The sequence below is a fragment of the Octodon degus genome, unplaced genomic scaffold (genome assembly GCF_000260255.1).
Source record: "Octodon degus isolate 3935 unplaced genomic scaffold, OctDeg1.0 scaffold00150, whole genome shotgun sequence".
In the NCBI taxonomy this organism is placed as follows: Eukaryota; Metazoa; Chordata; class Mammalia; order Rodentia; family Octodontidae; genus Octodon; species Octodon degus.
In genome coordinates this window covers 4,266,256-4,290,189 of record NW_004524726.1, presented here as the reverse complement: position 1 = coordinate 4,290,189, position 23,934 = coordinate 4,266,256, and the positions used below count along the sequence as shown (strand labels likewise).

At 34.4% G+C, this 23,934-nt stretch overlaps 1 protein-coding gene across 1 annotated transcript in view; it reads right to left on the bottom strand.

The window, feature by feature from the left end:
• Diaph3 (diaphanous related formin 3) overlaps positions 1-23,934 on the bottom strand; it is a 523,261-nt gene that overhangs the window by 247,116 nt on the left and 252,211 nt on the right. Inside the window, exons 19-20 of the mRNA XM_023702376.1 lie at positions 18,579-18,673; positions 13,573-13,674 (exon numbers count right to left, since the gene is read on the bottom strand). Of these exons, the coding sequence (XP_023558144.1) occupies positions 13,573-13,674; positions 18,579-18,673 (197 nt within the window). The remainder of the gene's footprint in view (positions 1-13,572; positions 13,675-18,578; positions 18,674-23,934) is intronic.

Sequence of the window (23,934 nt, the reverse complement as noted above, 5' to 3'; positions counted from 1 at the left end):
ACAAACACATTCATCCTTGCAAAAAAGCAAAGTCTGGTATGGAAGATAAGGGTGTTTAATGAAACACAATTCAGCACAAAATAAAAACATAAAGCAAATAATGGGGGGACCCTCAGATAAATATTAAAATTAACCAAATAAATATGAAACAAACCACCACACTTGTTCCAGGAGCCATGGGCAAATGAAGTTAAATAAAACTTTTTACCATACATTATGAGTATCTCAGAGCAGTTTTAAAGTGTTTAGCATGAGAGTACTAGTTTCTCTGTTAAACTAGGAACAGAAAATGGGAAAGAGCCTTAAGGGAAGTCACAAGAGCAATGAGCCACGCAGAGTTCTCATATGCAATGCTCTTTAGGGGGGAACAGAAGATTCCCCTCTTACTTGGGTCCCATGTTTATAAAGAAAGAAAATGTTTAGTAACTGGCTTCTGGAGAGAAATGCAACAACAGGATTATTCCTGAGCACAATTGCAATGTAAACTAGTACCTATATTTCCCTTTCTCTGACCTGTGTCTACTTCCTCATCAATGTAGTAAGAGCTGTGTATCTTAAAGTAATAGAGTGGGTAGAAACAAAACAAAACATGGAAATCTGGAGTTAGAAATCCTCAGTTTGAATTCTTCTCTTCTGCTGAAGGGGAAAATAATGAAGGTAATTTAGTTCAGGCACCTATTTATGTAAGTTTCATTTCTTGTAACCCTAAGGGACATTCCCTTCAACCTGTATATCATTGAACAAAAGTCAGATAATATAACTGCTATGTAATTACAGTAGCTGCCTCTCTATAGTGGTTCATTTGAAGCAGTACTTAATGCTATTAACTTGAAACTCCAAAATTGATCTTTTTCCCTGCTCTTATTATCCAAAACTCATCTTTTAAGTGTAACAAGTCATAGATACCATTAAAAAAAATAATAACCAGAACAAACTAACATGGAATAAGTGCTCAATTTCTTCTAGCTATCACATGGGTGAGATAATTTAACAAAGAGAAAATGGTTTTGTAGTATTTTAGTTAAATGAATTTGCATGTTTATTTTTAAATTTCCATCATTCAGTGCACTTTCTGTTTTAAAAAATCAAGCCTGTTATTGCTTGCAACAGGGTGATGTTAATTTCTGGGGGATTCCTAAGGTTAAGGTCCTGGTTTAAATATACCTAGTCAGAGAGCAGAAAAGAGGAGGATTTTTAAGAAATATTTCTGGCTCCAATATGTATGACTAGGATCAGAAGACAAGATTATCCAAGTCAGATGCTTACTAATTTGCAACATAGTCTCAAAGGCCATTCTATGAAAAGAAAAATATCTCAATAATATGTCTCAATATGAGACCTGAGAGTTGTGCCCACAGATCATAACTGAAATATTCATCAGTCAGCACTTATCATTATAAGAATCCCTGACTTAACCCTTTCTTGATCTGCACAGAAGTATATATATTTAAGTGTATGTATCAAAATACAGAAAATCTGGAAGATCTAACAATTAGTCAAAAGTAAAATAATTATGGGTTAGATAAAATCATTGAAAAAGAGGAAAGGTATGGGATGAAAAGAGGATAAAAATTTTAGTAACTCTTGTGTTAATAAAAATGGAAAAGAAAGAAGAGTCAAGCATGGAGCAGAATGGAGCTGAGGACTTAAGAAAAGTAGAAACAATACAAGAAAGCCTAAAATGCTGACAGGACAAGAGCAAATCAGATGAGCACAAGTATTTGGATCTGGAATCAGAGGCTGTCTGCAACACTAACAGAGTAGCTGAGACGGGATGCGAGCAACCATGCTTGCACTAAGCATGCTAAGTACCACAGAACAGTGCAAGAGAAAAATTGGAACTATCACATACTACCATGTAAGATCTGGCTCTTGAAGAATATAACTAGAATTGGGTTACAATAAATTAGAAGTAATACATTCAAAATAAAAATATGAGCACTATACATGTGTGTGCTTTCACAAATGTCACCACAATCTGAGGTTCTACATACATACTTTAAGGAAAATGAAATTGAGGGTGCTAAGAAAGTTATGTTGTCTCACAGCTTGTACATGATAAACAGAGTTTAGATCCAGGTGTGTACAGTCAAAATAGAGAAAGCAAAGACATTAAAATATTCAAAATACCAAGACAAAGTTACCTTTGATTCAATACCAGGAGTACGCTAACTGGCAGCCCTCAGTAAGGGAAGAGATAAGCCATTTTAGTTTCCAATATTTAAAACAAATTTATGAAGAACCAATGGAAATTTCATGTACTCATTCCTCAAGTATTTACAGGGTACTCACTACATACAAGGTAGTCTTCAAAACAATAAGAAATCATGAGTGAACATTTTGGAGAATAGCTGCTGCCCTCATGAACATTCCTGTAGCAGGCTAATAGATCAGCTAATAGAACAAAGTAACTCAGAAAATGATCAGCACTAAGGAGAATAATACAACAGGGAGGAGGAAAAGAACAACACTACTTAGAGAAACTAAACCTTTTCAAGTAGGGGAGATTCTGGGAATAACTCCCTGGGCTGATAGATGAATAGAGACCATACTCTTAAGTGAAATAAATCAGACCCACATGTGCAAACATCTAATTGTCCCGCTAGTATAAGAACAAGAATGAGAAAATAAAATCTGAAAGGTACAACAGAAAAAAGAAAAAAAGAAAAGACCAGAAAGAATGAGGGAGAACCAAAGAGAATAAACAAGTGTGTGATCTGCATATTTGAAAAATCAGACCTCCAGGATGCAACTGGCATATGTAAGAAACAGTATAGAAGCCATGTTGTTAAAATAAATTAGTTGGAGAAAATAAGAGATAAGGGAAGAAACAACATGTGGAGCAGAGCTTTGGATTTCCTTCTGCAGTGGGAAACAGTAGCAGAGTTACAGGTAGAGGTAGAACTGATTTAAATCACAGGACACTGTATTAAGAACATTGTGTTGTAAGATAAATTTTGATATTCCTCAGTATCATAAAATTTTTTTGCAAGTTTATATGCATGTTATATAAAAAACAAGCACAATTTTATACCATTCTTCATCAAATAAAAAGGGGGGAATATAAATCTTAGTTAAAATTTCAAACTTTTGGAAGAAACTCACTACTATTAGCAACTCAGTGAAATAGCATTTATTCTGATCATACTGTGTTTCTGTTAACTCTAATAAATCAAAAAAAACTATAGTTATTTAATACAGCTGACACTCCACTAATTTCAAGGGAACAAGGCTAACAAAAGCTCATAAGAGAATTTATTCAGAGCTCAATTCTACTTATCCTCCCACTCTACAGAGAACACAATGGGTAGTGTGCGAGTGATTTTCCATTTAATGGCAGGATTTCATATTATTATTTTTATGTAGATTTGAACTAAGTGAATTCAATCCCTTGATTTAATGAGAGTTACATTATCAAGGAATATACCTGCATACTTTGGCATTTTAACTCTCATAATATAGACACTATACAATTATTATTGTGAAGTATTAGAGACTATCCCATTTTATTTTACATTAGAACAAAGTCCAGAGGCAAAAGCATTTTTTTCCAGACACATATTCTTATAACCACTAGCTTTTATGCAAAAGTCCCTAATGAATTACACACTCCACACGTGCCAAATAACCCTCTCACTTGAACTGATGCTTAGTTTCTGAAATAAACTGCAACACTGTCATATTATAAAATCACCTTGAACAATTCCCAAGACCAGTGATTGCAATTTTCCTCAGAGAGGTGGTAACCAGCAGCAAACACAAACGAAAGTTTGCTGCTGCCGAGTCCCTCTCCAGGGAGAAGAATGAGAACAACAGGAAAGTGCAGACGTTGTGAGGCCCTTCGCTGCCTTAGGTGTTAACACTTCTGACATACTTCCTCAGTGATCTCAATTGGTCTCCTGCATTAAATGCCACCTGCATGTTCCTGGCTCCAAAATGTAAACGTCAAGTTCAGAACTCTCACCACCCTCCTATCTATAGATCAAATACCAACCTAGATGTCTACAGACATTTAAAGAGATTTCCACTCCCACACTCATAATCCATTCCTCTACTAAGGCTTTCCCTGATTCCTACAAGTAGGAACCTTCACTGTGCCAGCTGAATAGGCTAATAAGCTGGATGCTGTTCTTGATTCTTCCTATACTCCAAATGCAACCTGTAGAAATCTTATGCTCCCTACTTTCAAAAGTATTCAGACATTGTCACTGAGCCTGTCAAGGTACCACTGATTCACACCTTAATAATGGAATCATTCGAGTAACACTGTAACCAAACATTGATTTCCATTGTCTTCCCCACCCTACAAACTGGGTTTCCACATCAGCTGCCAGAACAATACTCCTAAAGTAGTCATGTGATCATTTCAATCCTTTGTTTACAAATCTCCAGCAGCTTTCTCTGGGCCTTAAACTGCAGCTGCAGGGCCTTAGTGGCCTGCCACTCCCTGCCAGTCACTGGACTGGAGACAGTCTTCACATCTCAAAACTCATGGAAGCCTCAAAGTAACAACACAGTGGTTTCCTGCATCTCCAGCACACTTCCTCAAGTTACTCACACATTTGTCTCAAGTCACTCAGGATTCAGCCTAGCCAGTACCTCTTGTTAGAGGCCTCCATGGCCATACTACTGATACACGCTCTATCTGTTCCATATTAACACTTCCTATGCAGCATGGACTCCTATCTGATACTACATTATACCATATTTATCTGCAAATTGTTAGTGTCACAGTCTAAAATGAGGGAAAGTATAAACATGTTCACTGCAATAAAGTCCGTGCCTAGAGCAATACCTAACACACACTAGGTATTCAATACATCTTTGTCAAGTAAGTTAACAATGAACTCATCACTGTTGACTCATGGAAACAAAGTATTTAAATAAAACATATCAGACAGAAGTACAGTATACATAAAAAGCTAAATTCCGCCATAAAACCCAAGCCCTATAAATCAAAACGCTGTGACCTACACTAATGGAAAAGTCATCTGGAGTCATTTCTTTAGAATTATCTAATGAGAGTTCAAATTAATATTAGGGAAGTCCTTAAATATATCCACTCTTTCAACAGGGAACGTAATGTTAAGTTCAATTATTAAAAAATGTTCAAAATTTGTGTGAATGTCAGTATATTTAAATAAATCTCATATGCATTACTTTGGACTATCAAACTTATAAAGAAAAGTATGTGTTCTGTCAACACAGAACTCCACTGCATCATGGATAGAAAGAATTAAGAAGAAATCTTAGAAGAAAAACATCTTTAGAGAAAATACTGTATTAGCCTGGTAAGATAAAATTATCTTTTAGCTGACAGCTGATTTTATGTAAAATAACAAAATTTTGTTCAATTAAAAGTTCAAATAACATTGTGGCTGTTTTGACTTTCGCAGCTGAATGACATAAAAGGCAGAAATCAGATCCAAAGGAAAATTATAGAACTATCTGAATAACTTTAGGATTAAAAACCTATGATAACTCAAAAGCAAAACCAAATAAATAAGCCCAGAAGTAGGTGAGAGAAAAACAATCTGTGCTATGGAGCTTCTTTGAGTGTTGGACCTGGATAGAAACACTGCCAAGAGGTTACAAACTCAAGTCACAAGAATAATGAAAAACAATGGCTAAATATTTATAATCTGAAGAGAATTACACTTCTCAGATCTATATAGCTATGAATATTGTTACTTAAAAATTATCATTCCAAACAATGTTCTCAATAGTGAAAGATTTACAGATGAAATTGTCGAGTAGCTGTCTTAAAATTTCATGGAATTTGAATCACCTTGGAAGGTGGACAGGTATCAAAAAGTGGCAGGAGCAGCAGGTAAGGGAACTTCTATTTTTCAAGAGAAGATAGTAGAATCCACCAATTCAAGACTGCAAAATTCATGTAACCAACAGACAATATGAAGGTGAATTATTAAAGAGAAAAAGAAGTAGTAAATATAAGAAGCCAAAGTGAGTTTTCAAAGAAATTCTATCTGGCTAACTCCATCTCTTCTTGAGTTTTCGAAGAAATTCTATCTGGCTAACTCCATCTCTTTTCAGAAGAGTACTGAAGCACTGACTCTGAGAAACAAGGCTCTTGAACAGCCAACACAAAAAGGCTCAAAGGTATTTAGTTCAGAGTACCACAGTGGAGATACTCTTTCATGTTCTCCTTTGTCTTTAAAGGTCTTTTCGGAAGGTGTTTCAGTAATCCATCATTCTTATCCTAAGGACAATTTCCTTAATATCATTAAAAGAAATCAAACCACTAAGTGCCAGAAATGTTTCAGACAGTAACACGAGTATTCACACAAAAGGATCAAGGAAAAGTCTATTGTACAGGAAGTCTAATACAGGAAGACTGTAGAACATTATACACTGAGCAAGTTAACTGACTTTTATCATTTAGCATAGCAAGTTCTTGTTATGTTTTAAGTGCAAATTCAGATTATTGTGATCAAAGATATTGTTTTATGACCTACATTTGAATTAATCCATTCTTACTCATGGGGACATCATTTTCTAGAGATTCATTATTGACAAAAATTACCTTAAATGTAATCATTTTAAAAAAAGAACAGAAATATTTCTTATTTTATAATTCTTACTATGTTTTCGCCATCTTTTCCGTTTATCTCTCATTTCCTAGATTCAGTTAGCCAATATTACATGGTAACTATGTGTCAGAAAATGTGTCACATGAAGATGAAGCTGATATGCCTATCCTAAGTTGGAACTTAAAATACCACTTACCTCCCAGCACAGTAAGTGACATTTAAAGATATGCACAGGGGTTATAGTAACAAAGGAAAAAGGAAAAAAAACCCTGACATTTGTATTTAAAAAAAAAAAAATAAGTTCAAGGTAAGGATTTCCAAAGAGACTTCCTCAAAAGGAGAAAAAACATTGAAGCACAATGACAGGTCTTCAGCATGGGACCTTCAGAAAGTAGTAAACTGGTTAGCAAAGATGAAGCACTAAGGAAAAAGAAAAACATAAAGTGCACAGGGATAGCAGGAGGGCTTCACCTAAATATCTGATGCCCAGTGGGGAGAAAGAAAGCACACAGAACCCTGAGGACACATCCAGTGGTGACGGATATGTTCATTATTGTGACTATGGCGATGCTTCATGGATGTATTCACAGGCTGAATTATTACCAACCTGCATCCTAAATACTGTATACCCAATTCACAACAAATCACTTATATCTCAATTAAGCAACTAGCAATGGAAGGACTAAAGATTTTAAGATTTTTAGACAACAATGTAAAAGTTCTGAGGAATGACCAAAAGAATTTGAGGAAATCTGTAAAAATAATCACTGGAATTTCATTCCCTGTCCCAAGTCTGATCTGAATAGTGAGACCCTACAGGCCCGCTACTAAAAATAAAAAAAATGAAAAAAAAAAAAAAAAAAGAAAGAAAATCTGAGACTGTCAAAGAAATGATAATGTAATTCATATCAATAATAAAAACTAATTTTTGTAAAGACTTTATGATTAGAAAACAATTTATGCACACTTATTACATCAAATTATTTAATAAAAAGTATAATGGAGTAGGGCCCTCTTTATCATCCCTATGACAGGCTAAATAATAGTCCTCTAGATATCTTACAGCTCAACCCCTGACACTACAGCGTATATTACCTTACATAGCAAAAGGATGTTGCAGATGTAACGAAGATCCCTGAGATGAGAAGTTTACCTAGATTATTCAGGTGGGCCCAACATAATCATAGGGTCTTTCAATGAAGGAAGCAGGAGGACCGTCAGAGAAGGAGTTGGAACCAAACAGTAGCTGTGCCATGTCCTTTTTCCTGGACAAAGGACTATGGGTAGCCTCTAAAATCTGGAAAAAGCAGGAAAATAAATTCTCCCCTGACAGCCCGCAACAGAAATGTAGCTCTCCTAAGTCATTACAAAACTGTGATCTCATCCAGCTCTGAAACACAATAAAATTGTTCTGCTATAAGCAGCTAGGTTTTGGTAATCTATTTACCAGCAGTAGGAAACTACGAGAGTCCTACTTCATAAATGAGGAAACTGAAGTACACAATGAGTAACTATGTACAATTAAACAGCTAGATAAGATTAAAGATCTAGTGAGAAATACAGAAAAGATTTAAAACTCATCCAAGTCATACCAATCATGGTACCAAACCTTTAAATATACAAAGATATACGCCAGAATTTTCTTTTACACAATTCTGAGGGCAGAGGAACAAGAAATCACCCTTCTTTAAGACAATAATTAAAAGGAAATCATAATACAGGCTGTGGTGTACTACACAACAGCTTTAGAATAGTATAACATGAAAACACATCTTCAAAACATTTGATAAAAAAAGGCTTCAGAACAATGCATTTTCAAAATGTTCTTATGAAGATACACACAATGGTAAAAACAAGAAAACAGAATTAGGAGTCTCCAATTGTTACAAATATCTATGTATGTGAAGTGAAGTGGAGTGGTGGGAAAAGGACATACATATTGTATTTATATTTTATGTTATTCGAATGTTTTACAAGAATATCATAGCAAAATTTAGAACTGGGCATTTTTTTTAATGCAGAGAGATATACATGAAATTCCAACATTTTTTCATTAAAAAAAAAGGCCTCCACTGTGCAGAGTTTAAAAGTCCTGCCCTACAGTGACACCAAATGGTAGCAGATCAAAATACAATACACAAATAGGACATTTGTTTGATTCAATCTTCCTATAAATGTGTGATTCCTTTGAAGAACAGGCAGTTTAAGAGAATTAAATGATGTGGAGACAAATACTTAAAGAAACTAGAATTTTTAATCAAAGAAAGTCTCAAATGCCAAGCTTCACATGTAAATTTTTAGGCCTCCTTCCAAACTTCAACTAATCTTCTGATCCCACTGAATATTTACATAACTCATTTCTCACACAGCTAAAATCATGCCACTGTGAACAGTGATTTTACCTAATGGCTTACTGATCAAAGAAATCTTGCAAATAAAAAAAAAAAATGCAGTCATACACCTAAAGTCTGATTTCAATCCACAAAAGCCATCCATTGGTCAAGTAGGCAGTATGCTGAGGGATAACTGAGATGAAAAATAAGGAACCAGAGAAGAAATATAGGCAACTGATTCAATTAGTGTTTCTAGGAAATACACTTTTCATTTCTTTATGTGCTTCATAAAGGTAAGATGAATAAAGCAAAAAGCTACTACATCCCAAATATAGACCAATTTATTAAAAAGTTCTCCTAGATTGTCCAGGGAAAAGAATTTCTCAAATTAAGCCTATCAGTCAAACTCTGTGTCATTTGATATCATCTAAAGCAATGAATAAAAACACAATGTAAACTATCTTATTTATTACATAAAGACAGAGATCAGCCACTTCCCAGAGCACTCCTCTAAAATACAATTTGGGCAGGTTCACTATTAGGCTCTTAGAATTAAATAAAAGCTTCGTCGGATTTTTTTTTTAAATGTTATTTTTCATACAACAAAACCTCCTAGGATATACACAATATGTAAGTATGTGATCAGCTACAGAAATAAATCAGGATCATTAGAATCTAAGGCCCTGAATTCATACCACTAGATTTGTATTTTGTATTTCAAGAATAGCTAGAAGACAAGAATTTGAATTCTATTATTACATAAGAATAAAAGTTAGACATACTACCTACCCTGATTTAGTCATTACACAATGTGTCTGTGTATCAAAATATCACACTTTGCTCAATGAATATGTTCAATTCTGTGTTAGTTACAAACAAACAATTTTTTTTAACTAAGAGAGAGAAGCAAATGGAGAAGGATGAGGGGAAGGGAAGGGAAGGAGGAGAGCAAGGGGAAAAAAGGGGAGGAAAGGGGAAGGGAGGGGAGGAGTAGGGAGGGGAGGAGAGGGGAATGGAGGGGAGGAGAGGGAAGGGAAAAAGAAGAAAGGAGAAAAGAGGAAAATACTACTGAACTCCTATTTTACCAAGTCATTACTCTACCATATACATGGATGGTCACCTTTAATATACTTGAACAGGGCCAGCCAAATAGCTCAGCAGACTAAAGTGCCTGCTTAGGTAGAGGCAGAGGCAGGGGTTGAAGGTTCAATCCCTGGCCAGCCATGCGGGCCCCATCCCCTGGGGCATGCTGAGAGGGCGATTGATACTGGGTGTGGTGATACACACCTGTAATCCCAGCACTTGGGAGGCTGAAAACAGAAGAATCACTAAAAGTCCAATCTATATAGTGAAACCTTGTATACCTTGTAAACCCTGTACTAAATACAATAAAATCAATCACTCACTCACTCACTCACTCACTCACTCACTCACTCATTTGGACAATGACAGTACTGACCAAAGATCCTATGCCCTGTCATAAGGACCATGAAGAAAATTAGTTTAGGAAGGTACCTTAAGATTCAGAATTACTAGAAACACCAGATAAACAATTCTCAGCATCATAAAAGGATCCATGTTGCCAGGCGTGGTGAGGCATGTCTGTAACTCCAGCATTCTGGGAGGCAGAGGAAAGAGGATTGCAATTTCACTCCCAGCCTCTGAAACTTAGCAATCTAGGGAGACACTGTCTCAAAACAAAAACTAAGAAAAAACTAGGGATGTATCTTGGTATGTAGGTCCTGAGTTCAGTCCTCTGTCCCCTGTACAGTCACAAACACAACACTGGGTACAGGGGGGATATAATTAAGTCTGAAGTTCTGAAATTCAATCCCTGAAACTTCCACCAAAGAAAAGAAAGTTTTTATGTCTACTACAATGGATTTAAGACTCTTAATTAGAAAAAGAGGTAGTATGCACATTAGAACATTTAAGGAAACAAGGCATGTGAACATGAAACAGTGAATTACAGGAAACTTGGGAGAAAATGGATTGGGTAGCTGGGAAAAAAAGGTTCAGAAACTGCCATTTATTAAAATTAACATTTCAAATAAGAACAAATATACACTGATCTTAGCTAAAGATTGAGAAGCAATTACTTATATTATTTCCAATAATAAATTTGTATATCATACTCTATGGGACAGAGAGCCCTGGAAAATTGTAAGTAATACAAAATAACTATAAACGTTTCCAATCTGCATATGTATCAGTTCTGTGAAAATAAATTAATTCATCTTTAACTGGCACTGGATATTTAATATTGAGCACTGCCTTACTACTAAAGAGAAAATAATGCACAGAATAACCAATGTATTAGTAATATTACATATTTTTTTAAAAACATAATACTTATGGAGATATAAAGCTAATGATATAATGCAAACAACTTTAGGATATTCTGAATATGAAGAGAACACATTTTTTAAGAAATGTGAAATTCCTATGAATCAAATTCATGAATCTATATACCTGTATAGAAGAAACTAAAACTACTAATTTTGGTGAACATGAAAATCTTAAAAATTCCAGTATCAGTCTTTAGAACCTGCAGATTTTTAAAAAGAGATAAGAGTAAATTTATTGTGGTACAAAACAAAAAATTCTAAACATTGAATGGACTGTGACATTAAGTACAAACCATTTCTCTATGACTCTGATAATTTTTCAGGTAGAAATAATTAGTATTTTAAATCTAGGCTGAATCCAAAAGTAAATTTTTTAATTGAGATAAAAGTCATATGAAATATGCAGTGCAGCTAACTTCCTATTAATTGCCCATTTTTGACACAAATATAATTTCAAAATATTTGTTACATTAAAATTGAAACATATGATGAGATCTTAAAGATAATTTCATATGCAATGTCCTGAGTTTTATCCTGGTAACAAAAAAGAATTTTTTTTTTTTTTTTGCAAAACCAGGGATTGAACTCCGGTCCTTGAGCTTGCCAGGCAAGCACTTATTGTATTGCGCTATCTCCCCAGCCCCATAAAAAGGATTTTTAAGAACATAGCTTCATAATAATTATATACAATTTCTTAAAATCACCAAATTATTGAATCATAGATAGTTGGTAGACTGCAAATAGGCCATGCTTTAATGAACTAACAAAATTAAGTAAGATTTTAATCTAGAAGGTATAACAGAAAATGTTAGTTGTTCCACTCTATTTAACTCACTCTCCCCAGTATAATTTGAATTGGTTAATAAGAACTGTTCACAGCTTTTAGTAAGCTTCTTTGGGGGAGGGGAGGGTAGAAAGGGGTTCGAGAAGTAAAGAAGCCAGACTAGAAATGGTGAAAAGACAATGAAAAAAAAATTTTAAGTCTTATTTCTTCCTGAATTTTTATCCTCATTTAAAAAGGAAAATAATTATGTTTTAAATGTTAGTAGAAAATTTTTAAAAATTCAGTGCCACACAAACCAAAAGGAAGTGTTCATGAACATTAATAATTAACAGAAGACTAAAGCACTGCACACATTGTCCATAAGAAACATTTTCCCACACATTACTCCATTTGCATCCAGGTGCAGCCTGGTAAAGAGGAGACAAACTCCAAGTCCAACCTGAGCTGACATAAGGCAACATATACCTACAATAACAACTGTTTTAACTTTCTGACCCCTAATACTACACTGCTTATAAACTGTAGAATTTCCAGTGTAAACTCTAGATTTTTAAGCTGTACTATTTGAATAAGGAATGAAAAGTGTTTTTTTAATTAAAAGGCTATATAATAAAAATTGTAAGACTGTGAGCATAAGGACAAACCTGCTTCTTACTCATCACTTTTTTCCTTCCACTTCTTGGAAATTTATGGTTAGGGGAGCTGAATAGGGTTGGTTTAGGAACATGCAAGTTTTAATAGAGGAGGCTTACATTTGTGCTAATGAAGCACAGACACACCTGATAAGTTAGCCAACCTGAATATTTAAAGTGATATCAAGTATGACTGCACCTTAGACCTGGAGGTGGTTAATATAACTTGAGATGAAACAATAAATAATCCTATAAAAATCAGTACTTTATCATTGTGATGACTGTGAGCGACCAAGCAAAAGATGATCATGTAATGATAGGAGGAAAGAGTAGAGGAAAGGAAGTTTGATAAAAATCTTAATTTTAAGTTATAGAACAGATAATACACACCATTGGGAAAGCTTTTTGCTTCTTCAGTCCCAGTTCCCAAAAAATAGGGATGAACACGACTACCAGAGAACCAAGATTTTTTTAAAAAAATAAATTCATTTTTCATTCTCATTATTGAGAAAGAGACTGTACTATATTTTAATCTCTCTTGAGTTCATCTCTTAAAAATGCAGTACAGTCTCAAACAGACAAATTCAAGAGAGATTAAAATATATACTTGAAGATACTCTTGGAATTTTGCAAATCACAGTTTTAAAATAAATCACAAAGGTACTCTTTTCACAAGGGATGCAAGTTTTCATTTTACATTCTGACTTAAGAGAGAGCAAAGTTTATAAACAGCGTCTTAAACCTCACTTATTGCCAGAATTTCAATATATATATTTTAAATTATCATTTCTTGTGAATGTGTTTAACAAGATAAGTATTAAACTTATGAAACAGTGATGTAGAAAACTTCACATTTCTTTTTCCTGTTCTACATAGCACAAAAATCTCCTTAAGAGTTAACTGACTCTGATATACAGTACTTACCACAACAGCAAATTGCTCCGGTTCACATAAGTTGTTATAGTCACTTTTGAACTGAGACAAAGAACTTAACTGCTCTTGATCAGGAAGATGTTTTATTAAGTTCTAAAAATTAAAATGAAAAGAAAATGTTTATTAGATGTACATCTTAAATTTTAGAATAATTACTTATGGAAAAGAAACCAGTGAAGAAACTACTGTTTACCTTTTTTCCTCATGCTAATTTTCTTATATTAAACCTAAAGCAATATTCTCTGTATGTTTGGAAGAGTCTATTTTCTTTTACCTATTCCACAGTTACCACTTACTCAAGTCAAGCACTACTAAATGTTTATTTGACTGGCTGACAATTAAGAAAAGAAGAAGTTGACCAATAACAAAGGAAAAGCTTTCTAACTTGTATAAATGAGATTCATTATGGTAGAGAAATTAACTGTCAAATATTTAGGAGAAGGCCAAACATACCTTAGCACTTTACTCAATGAAAAAAAAGAAATCATATTGCTACTAAGAGGCAAAGGACAGAAAGGAATCAAGGGAATTGAAATGGCAGTGCTTATAAGATTAACCAGTAAACTATATTTTAATAATAAAAACAAAAGGGTCAGGAGATATATCTAAGTGGCATAAACACCTGCTTGGCAAGTGCAAGGTTCAATCCCCAGTACCAGATAAATACATAGACAAACAAACTGAATATATCTTTAAAATAAAGACAAAGTAACTTATCTGGTGTAGAAGAAAAATGGAAAGGCCAGTGAACATACAGGATATATATCCTGTAGATGATAAAAGAATATAAAGAGATCATATGTTTATCCCATCTACAGTTTGAGAGGCCAGCCAAATAGCTCAGCGGATTAAAGTACCTGCAAGCAGGCACAGTGGTGAGGGGTTTGATCCCCAGGCCTATGGTGCCAGGCCCGCCCCCGAGGCGCACTGAGATGGCAATTGACTGGGCATGGTGGCGTGCACCTGTAATCCCAGCTCTTGGGAGGCTGTAAACAGGCTGATCACTAGGAGTCTTTTCTAGGAGTTTTGTATTTTACGTCCTTCCCTAAAATACAAAAATAAAAAATCTACAGCTTGAAAATCCTAGGTTCACTTGGGTGCTCTGGCTCCTTTGTGTACATCTGGCACGCCAAACTCACATACTTAAAGAAGAGGAGCACCTGAAGGAAGGTTAGGAAACACACACAAATACCCCTCCCAGTAAGACCTGAAGGGTCAAGCAACTCCCACAAAACCTACATGGATCCTCAACAAACGTGCTCAACCGTAATTGTATTACCAGATAGTACACTAAGAGTGAAATTAAGGAAGAAAAAAGAGTAGTTGATGCTCACAATTCTGAACTATAATGCCAGTAATTTCTGTATAAGCTGAAAGTACAAATTGCAATTAAGCCTACAGCATACTATTTGTTTATTTACTTATTCAAACATTGGCAGACAAAAAATCTCCAAAGATGTTTTTGGTTAAAACATGTTTGAGGAATGCATGCATCAAACATGGTCACAGCAAAGAAGAATTTGAACAGTTATGGTTTAGATCTCAAATGTCTCCCAAGTGTCATGTGGTAAGAAGTACGTGGCACATACCTATGAGGGTATACTCTTCTGCCCACTCTTTCCCACCTCCCCTCTCTCTGCTTCCAGGCTGTGTGAGGTCAACAGCTGTCTTCCATCATGCCCTTCTGCCATAATTTAACTGCCTTGGAGTCAACTAAGCATGGACTAAACTCCATGGAACCATAAGTCCCATAATCCTCTCCTTTAAACTGCAGTGTCATATATTTCATCCAAGTGGTGGAAAAGTAACTAACATACTGACTCACTGCATACCTTTGTACAAAACTTTATAGATGGCCAATAACAACAAATAGTGACAATTTATGATCATGCCAAGAAAAGGTAAATACAATTAATACTAGCAGGGTGAATAAAAACAGTAAGGAATGTAACTGCATTGCACAAATAGAAATTTTTCTTCTTGGAATTTCTTGAGATGAAAATATTTGGTTATTTATACTTCTCTTAACTATTCTTGTTCAAGCTATACTATCCAGGTTACTCATTATACTCAGGCCCTGAATTTCTTTAGCATTCTTGTAGATGATACTCAAATCTCCTTAAATAATTTAGTTAATATAATTACTTTCAACTTTTCAATATAAGGATCTTAATTTTCATTTTACTATTTTGCCCTCTAATGTTGAAAAGTGACCATGATTTGTAAATACATGGGCCAACCTGATCTTATTTTCACCTAAACAAATTTCCCAGAACTTGCATAATCTTAAAGCTCTTGTCAAAATAAATTCTGTAAAGCTGTCCAAACACATATAGTTTTCCCCTCACATCTGGTGTTGGCACTGCCAAAAGAAGTGCCCATCACTGTGCTTCTCAAAGAATTCCCTCAGCATTTCCTACACCTATACCCTACTCACCCTTAAGTAAGCTTGCCTGCATACGTACACAGAATGCACTCTCCAACACATCCCACGGTACTACATCAAATGGAATAAAGCACTGTCTATCTAATAAGAAATGTAATTTTGTTTGGTGAAATACAAATTCCAAGAAGGGGAAGTCTATCTCTGATAAAAGTCTAATGCTACTCTGCACATAGTGGGTATAAAAAAATTTGTAACAGAAATTAATGAAAGCCTAGTGGGACAAAGTTTTAAATGGATAAGAATGATGTCTAAAAATTCCATGAAAAATAATACACTACTCATCTCTTGTTACATAAAAATAAATAAGTAGATTTAGGAAAATTAAAGATGACAGTGAACAAAACCAACCAAAATAATGCTTATTGCAAGATAATACTGTCTAAGTCATGTTTAAACTCGGAAGTTCCTAGCCTAAAATTGAGAAAAAGGGCCAGGAGATTGCTCAGTGGAATAAGTGATTGCCAGGCAAGTACAAGGTCCTGAGTTCAGTCCCCAGTGTTCCAAAAAAAAAAGCGGGGGGGGGGGGGGGGAATGTGTTTAAAATTAAAGGGTTCAAATTGCATCAAATTCTTATTTTTAATGATTATAAGGAAAATTTTTATTCAAAAATATTTTAGGCTTTAAACTCATAAACTTGGCCTTACATTTATTAAGTATGGCAAGCATAATGACAACATCCATTCTGGGGTGTACTTCTTAGCACCTATGAAAATATAGGATATGTGACAAAGGGAATTAAATTTATAGATGGGCTCAAGGCTGCTGTCAGCTAATCTCAAATTACGGCAATTGCCTAGATAATCTGAGTATACCTGAGGTAATCACAAAAGTACTTATAAGGGGATACAGCAACAGAACTATGACCATGAAAGAAAGAAACAAAAATGATACAACACTGCTGGTCACATGAGAATCGGCAAAAGAGAAAGACAAACTTGTTTGCTACAGCCTACAAAGGTGACCACAGAGCAGCCAGCACCATGGCCTCAACCCAGGAGACTTGGGCCAGCCTTCTGTTCTACAGAATGTCAGCGAGGAAATATGCAATATGTAAGCTATGAATTTTGTGGTGACTTGTTAATACCGCAATAGAAAATTAATACATTAACACATTATAAGAAGCTAAATCTATTTGCAACATGAAATTTAAAATGCAAATGACCTTTTTTCTTTCTGTAGACAACAAAAGCCAAATGATCACCCAAAACATTCATGTAATCAAGTTAAAAGCGATTCTGTAAATATTTTAAAAATTCATTATAAGAAATACAAACAAGTATTAAGCAGAGAAATTTTTCTTTAAGGAGCAAGGCATCTGCTCCCAGCAAGAAGCCACATACACAATCAGCAACAATAAATGTAAAATTTTGGCTTGTAAAACAAAATGGCCAGAGGGAGAAAATATTTACAGAAGTTATCAAATAAAGTAGTTTATGACTCTTAGAGATACACACATACATAAATGAAAATAAACCAGTACTACATTTTAGAAGACATATTAACAAGGTAAATGCAAAAAAAAGAACTTCTATACATTTATTGAAGAGTTAAAGCATCTAAAATAATTTTTAACTGCTTGATACTAAACAATAATTTTCATCTTTTATTTGTAGGAAATTATTTTAGAAGCATATCTTTAATAGCAACAGGCAATAAACTGGAGAGATTCTTTCCTTTGGTCATCTGTGTTATGATTCTCCAAATTTAAATTCTATCGACAGATAAAAAAAAAAAAAAAAAAAAAAAAAAAAAAAACTCATGTGGAATTGCAAAGTGACCCCGGTACCACACCAATATTCAGTAAAAAAATAATAAATAAAAATAAATAAAAATCTGAGGATAGAAACCGTTTTAAAAATCATCTGATTTTTGGCTGGGCTTGGTACATGCCAGTAATTACAACATTCAAGAGGCTGAGGCAGGAGGATCACTACATGTTGAGTTTGAGAGCTAGACTGTGCTACAGAGTGAGTGCCTGAACTAAACTGCCAGATCCTGTCTCAAAAGAAAACCTCCTGAATGAGTAGCATGTAGCAGGCAGACATAGCTCTCTTTCTCAGAGAACATCAACAACCCAAACTCAAGAAGGGGCTGCTGGTAAAGGTAACGAATGAAAACTTGTTTACTCTCCTTTACCAAGTAGTAAGGCATACTTACCTGGTAGGGGAGATTCCATGATCACAAATCGTAACGCAATTGTATAAGCCTAAGAAAAACATTCCATAAAGGCTATAAAATTTGTAGTTAAGATGCCACTACACTTAACTATAACAAAAACAAAAAATTACATGTAAAATGAAACACTTTGCCCTTCACCAGCTTTTAAAATAAGTGAAATGTAATCATTTTGATAGCATTATATTTAGTTCTGTGTTAAGGGAAGACAGAGTTTTATCTCCCTGCAATGCAGAAGTTATGCTGAAGTTAATTATGCAGCAATGATTTTCCAGTTGAATGATTTGGATTAAGAATTTTGCTTCACTTACAGATTTCTATTTAATGAGGAGTTTGCAATGAAATATTGGAATTTAAACTCTGCCAGCTTGTTTACCTGAATCATAGACTCTGCCAACTGTGTTTCATCCACTTCCAATACCATCTTTTTGATTTCCTCATATGGCACCCGAAAAGAGCTCAGGAAGATTGCTAAGCAAAAGAGCGGGGTAGAAATGGTTCATGAAGAATAAGATAACAAAGGAATTTTACATGTAGTTTTACTAATAATATAAAAATAATAAATCCACACAAAAATGTATAGATTCAATATAATTATTAAGGAGAAAATTTCCTTCATACACTTTATATATTCTTCTCCAGTTGAAATATGACATTCCTCTATTATTAGGCAGATACAAGCATTGATTTTTAAATGCATAATTATTTGTCTACCTTAGGAATGATGCCAATTTTCAAGTGATTTAAAACAAATAAGTATGTAAGATACACTGTAGAAAATCAGGATATCAAAGGATCACAACATCTATGAACAGATATGCATGGGACTAAAAGGACAACTCAGAAGAATGATCTAGCAAGTAAAAAAAGTAATATAGTGACTATATAATGTCAAAGGGACAATGAATGAGTAACTGACAGTGAAGGAATAAAACCCAATTCTTCACATCATGTAAAGACGAAGGTGCAAATATAAATGTTTACAAAAATAAGAAGACTGAACACAATACATTAGCTTATCAAGGGTTTAAGAATTCAAACATAAAGCCTATGAAAAAAATTTTTTGTCTGGCATTATAAAAGAAATACCAAAGCACTCAAAACAAAAAGCAAGCAAGATGAGGTGAAAAGATCTGCCTTAAAACTCAGAGTTTTACTTTTCTGAATTTTATTAATGTGATCCTTTGTTCCAGCCCGGGCTTCACATGCATCACCATTCCTAGCATAGGCAGCCCATATGTACAACTCCTCGTACTCAGCAGGACAAAGGAAGCCGCTGCAGAGAATACAGCACATATCTCTTGTTCTTCATCTTTTGGTGATGCATGTCCTGAAGTCTAGGAAATGCAGTACAGGAATAAAGTAGTTCATGTTTTCTGAGTTTTATGAAAAACATAAACAAGCACCTAAAATAATTAGAATACCAGGAGGTCTAATAGGAAAATGAGCAAAATATATATAAAATCAATTTAAAAATAAAGAAATAAAAATGGTAAGAAATAGATAGCAAATCTTCTGAGAAAGAAAATTAAGATGGAGAATTATGAAGATGTATCTATACTATCAGTGTAGTGACATTAATATGAATCTCTGAATTACTGCTGTTTTTGAGCAAAAGTAAATTCTACTTAAAAAACAAAGTCTAAAGATAAAATGCAAAAAAGTTCAGAATATTAAAGAAAAAATTAAAACAGAATTACTCTAAAATGTCTTATAGGAACTAAATGAAACAAGTTCTACATGTATATTTGAGGCAGTACAGAGAAATTCCAGAACTATCTAAAAAAATAATTTTTGATCTTAAAAGCATTTTTGAGTTTTTTCAAAAGAGAAAAAGCAATAATCATATGAGACAATAAAATAATTATTTATAGAAATGAAAGAAAAGCTTGAAATGGTGGGTGGGAGAAAACCCAAGATACTGATTAAAAACAAGTGTCATAATTTAAAGAAAAAAGTAGAAGTTTTAGAAATTTTAAAAATAGTCAAAGTAGGAGCCGGGGAGATGGCTCAGTAGAATAAGTGCTTCCCTGGCAAGCACAAGGATCTGAGTTCAATCCCCAATTCCACAAAAAGAAATAAATTTTTAAAAAAAATTAAAAAAACAAAAAACAACATATCTATTAAGTATCAGATTAAAGAGACAATTGGAGACATGTGAGGCAAATTTATTCAAAACACATCAAAGAGATAAAAAGATGGAAAAATGCTAGATTAAGGCAAATAGATGATGAGTATGTGAATCTTAAGTAACCCAGCAGTGGTACCAAAGAATGAATCAGAAAGAAACAAGCAAGTCTGGGGTTCGATCCCTGGCACCACATGCCGCTCTGGCACCACACCCAGGCATGCTGAGCCAGCCACTGAGTCCAGACATGGTGGTGCACGCCTGTAATCCCAGTGCTGGGGAAACTAAAAACATAAGGGAGGAAGGAAGGAAGGAAGGAAGGAAGGAAGGAAGGAAGGAAGGAAGGAAGGCAGGCAGGCAGGCAGGCAGGCAGGCAGGCAGATACAAATATTAATTTAAGTAAAATAATTTTATTTAACTAATATAAAGAATATGCATTTTAAAAAGTGTGACACTGGGGCTGGGGCGATAGCTCAGGGGAATAAGTGCTTGCCTGGCAAGCGCAAGGTCCTGAGTTTAATCCCTGATACTATCAAAACAAAAAAAGAAAAAAAGTGTGACACTGTGACAAAATGACTTGCCACTGTCAGGTTTGGCCTTTCCCCACAATACCTCTAAACTACTCTCTAAACTCTTACAATATCCTGCCTGATGACAGCATCTTTTTTATCTGCAGGTATGAGCCCAGGATAGATAGCACTAACACAGAGCTTTGCACTCACAAGACAAGCTCTACCTCTGGGCCAGCCATACAACTTCAACCCTAACCATGGCCCAGCATTAACTATGAAGACCGAGAAAACTGGAAACTTCATGCTGGACTCCGCCCATGCTATCTGCCATCGCGCAGGAACATAGTGTAGCCATAACTCAGACAGTTGCACTGCTTGCCCACTCTTCTCTGTCTCTGAATGAATCATCAAGACTGAGAGTGCCTGTAGAAGCACTGGCCTTGCAACTGGTATTAGAAGTCAGGGTGTCACTGATTGGAAAACCATCAACTTCTCATAAAAAAAAAAAAAAAAAAACCTGCATGATCTCGCACAATTACATTCATGAATAAAGGTAAGATAAATCTACATAAGTAACAGATTACTAACACACAAAAATAGAAAAAATGTTAGTAGCACAATTTGGTTTGTAGATGGAAATAACATTCTTTTATGAGGTAAAACATTAGATGGACTTCAAAAAAAACATTGAAGTAAAAGACACAGTGCCATTAATTCCCACCAAAATATTTCCCATTACTTTGAACACACTCCCCCCCACACACACTTTCTGAAGCTCATCTCAAAGTCCCTCATTCTGTCTTCCATTGCTCTGCCGTAACTACCTCAATGTCTGGAATTGACTCAAAACTTTCACCTTCACGATCACCTCGACTTTGGTGAATAGCCACAAGTAGCGAAGTGGCAGATTTCATGAATAAGCAGACAAAGTGAGCAGGAATATCTTGTGGGAGCTTAAGAGGTGATGTAGGTTTTTACTGTAATACTTTTTAAAATATGTAATTAAACATTTCACATATTTTATTGTACCTATTTTATTCTATGTTTCTTTCCAACAGTCACCTAGAATTAAACTAGCATGAAACATATATTTATGTCAATAAAGCCATGGTTTTAATAGTTTATGAATAAACTGTCTTTTGGAAAGCATTTGCTGTAATATCCACAGAGGAAAAAATTACAGGAGAGTTGAAAATGACCTACTGCTTAGGAGGTAATTTGAAAGACAAGTGTAGACTTCTTAAAAGTTACTGAGAATATAAGGATACTCAAAGCCTCCAAAAAGCCTATAAAAATGATTTTTTTTTTAACTAGCATATATCTTTTCCTTCAAAATGGGATAATATAGATCCCCAATAGCAAGCTCTGGGTTTGATACAAAACAGTAGACTATACACATCTTGGAGTTAGTCACTTGTATTCTGTGTGGCAATTTATATATGTCTAAAGTAAAACATTCACATTAATTTGTAGAGTCCAAGGTTTTTCCCTGTAGAGCTATAATACTAACTCAAAAGAAAAGTAGAAAAACACAGGAATACTGTAAAGTTCTGAGATTGCTCTTGATCCAGGGATTCTATCATTTATGATAGGCCAGGGTCTTTGACAAAATCTTTCAAACTACAGAAAGCCCTACATAATATTTAAATAGGCAAATAAATGAGTTTTTCAATTTAAAAATGAATACAAATTCTCAAAATTCTATAGAATATTTCAGTTAAAGAATTCAAAGAGAAATTATATACTACAGGCTTATCTTTCTCTCCAATAAGCTTTACAAGTGAATCTCTCCATTCTAGTATCAGTATTCTACTACTGACCACAGCATTACTTGACATTTTCTCAATGAAAAACAGTTGTCACTAATTAAACATCATTCTCCTCTGAATACAGTATCTCAAACCTCTAAGTTTTATGGACAAAACCCAGCTGTGAATCCAACTATAATTACAGTAAAGATTACAGGCTGCTAAAGCTTCATAACACTTCAATCACAAAACTTGCTACAATCTGAGAGGGCAAGCGTAATTTTGAAATGTATGACTTCATAATATGACAGAATATAAATTCTGTATCTTTTTATCTCACACTTTAAAATATACTTCTCCAACTAAGTAAACAGAATATATATCCTCTAGCTAAAGCAAACAACACAAATAGGATCTTTTTCTACGATAATAATGTTAATATACAGGTAAATAGGAATACATAAATAGGAATAAATATATATTATACTTAATTATTTGTCTTATTTGAACTCTTTTATTGTTAAAAGCACCACATTCTCAAGTCAATGTACATACCTATCTGATGGGCTTATAATAATACATAAATCAACAAACAAAGAACTACTACAAATGGTGAAAAAATTATTAGCACATGTTATTATTTATCACATTATGTTTAGCATACGCTCTACAACATATGAACAGTTACCTTATTCAACCAGTTACTATTCTCTTTGAGGTGTCTAAGCAAAATTATCATTGTCTGATCAACTGAGAAAGTAATGTATTCAAAATGGTATTTCCTCAGCAACTATAAATGGTTGGTTTGGTTCAAGACTAGTAGTATGGTCAGAAATATATTTTTAAACAAAAATCATCTTTTAGATCACTGAGTATAGAACTTTCTCACATTTATCTCAGCTAATAATGTAATGTTCAGAACTGAAATAATGTTTTCGGGAGGAGGTAGGAGAAAATTCTCCAAGCTAAATAATATAACAACTAAGTGTCAGTGGGCTACATTATCACACATAGAAAAAATTATGTCTAATTCACAGTATATGTCCATTGTCCCCTAGAAGGACAGGGCACTACTGATTATGACCATTGTTATTTTTATGACCATTTTATCAAGATGATGGACACCATTCTGACTGTAATTCTGGAGGCCAACAAAAAGAGATTTCTGAGTTTCTTATGCCCACCCCTTTAAGCCAAAAATGATGTTATCTTTACTCACATTTTCTTGGCCCAACATACACCATAATCATACCTAACTTGAAAGAAGCACTAGTGTAGAAATAATCATCTTGAGCTCAGGAAAAAATAAATAAATGACTACTGGCCAACAGTATTAACACCTCC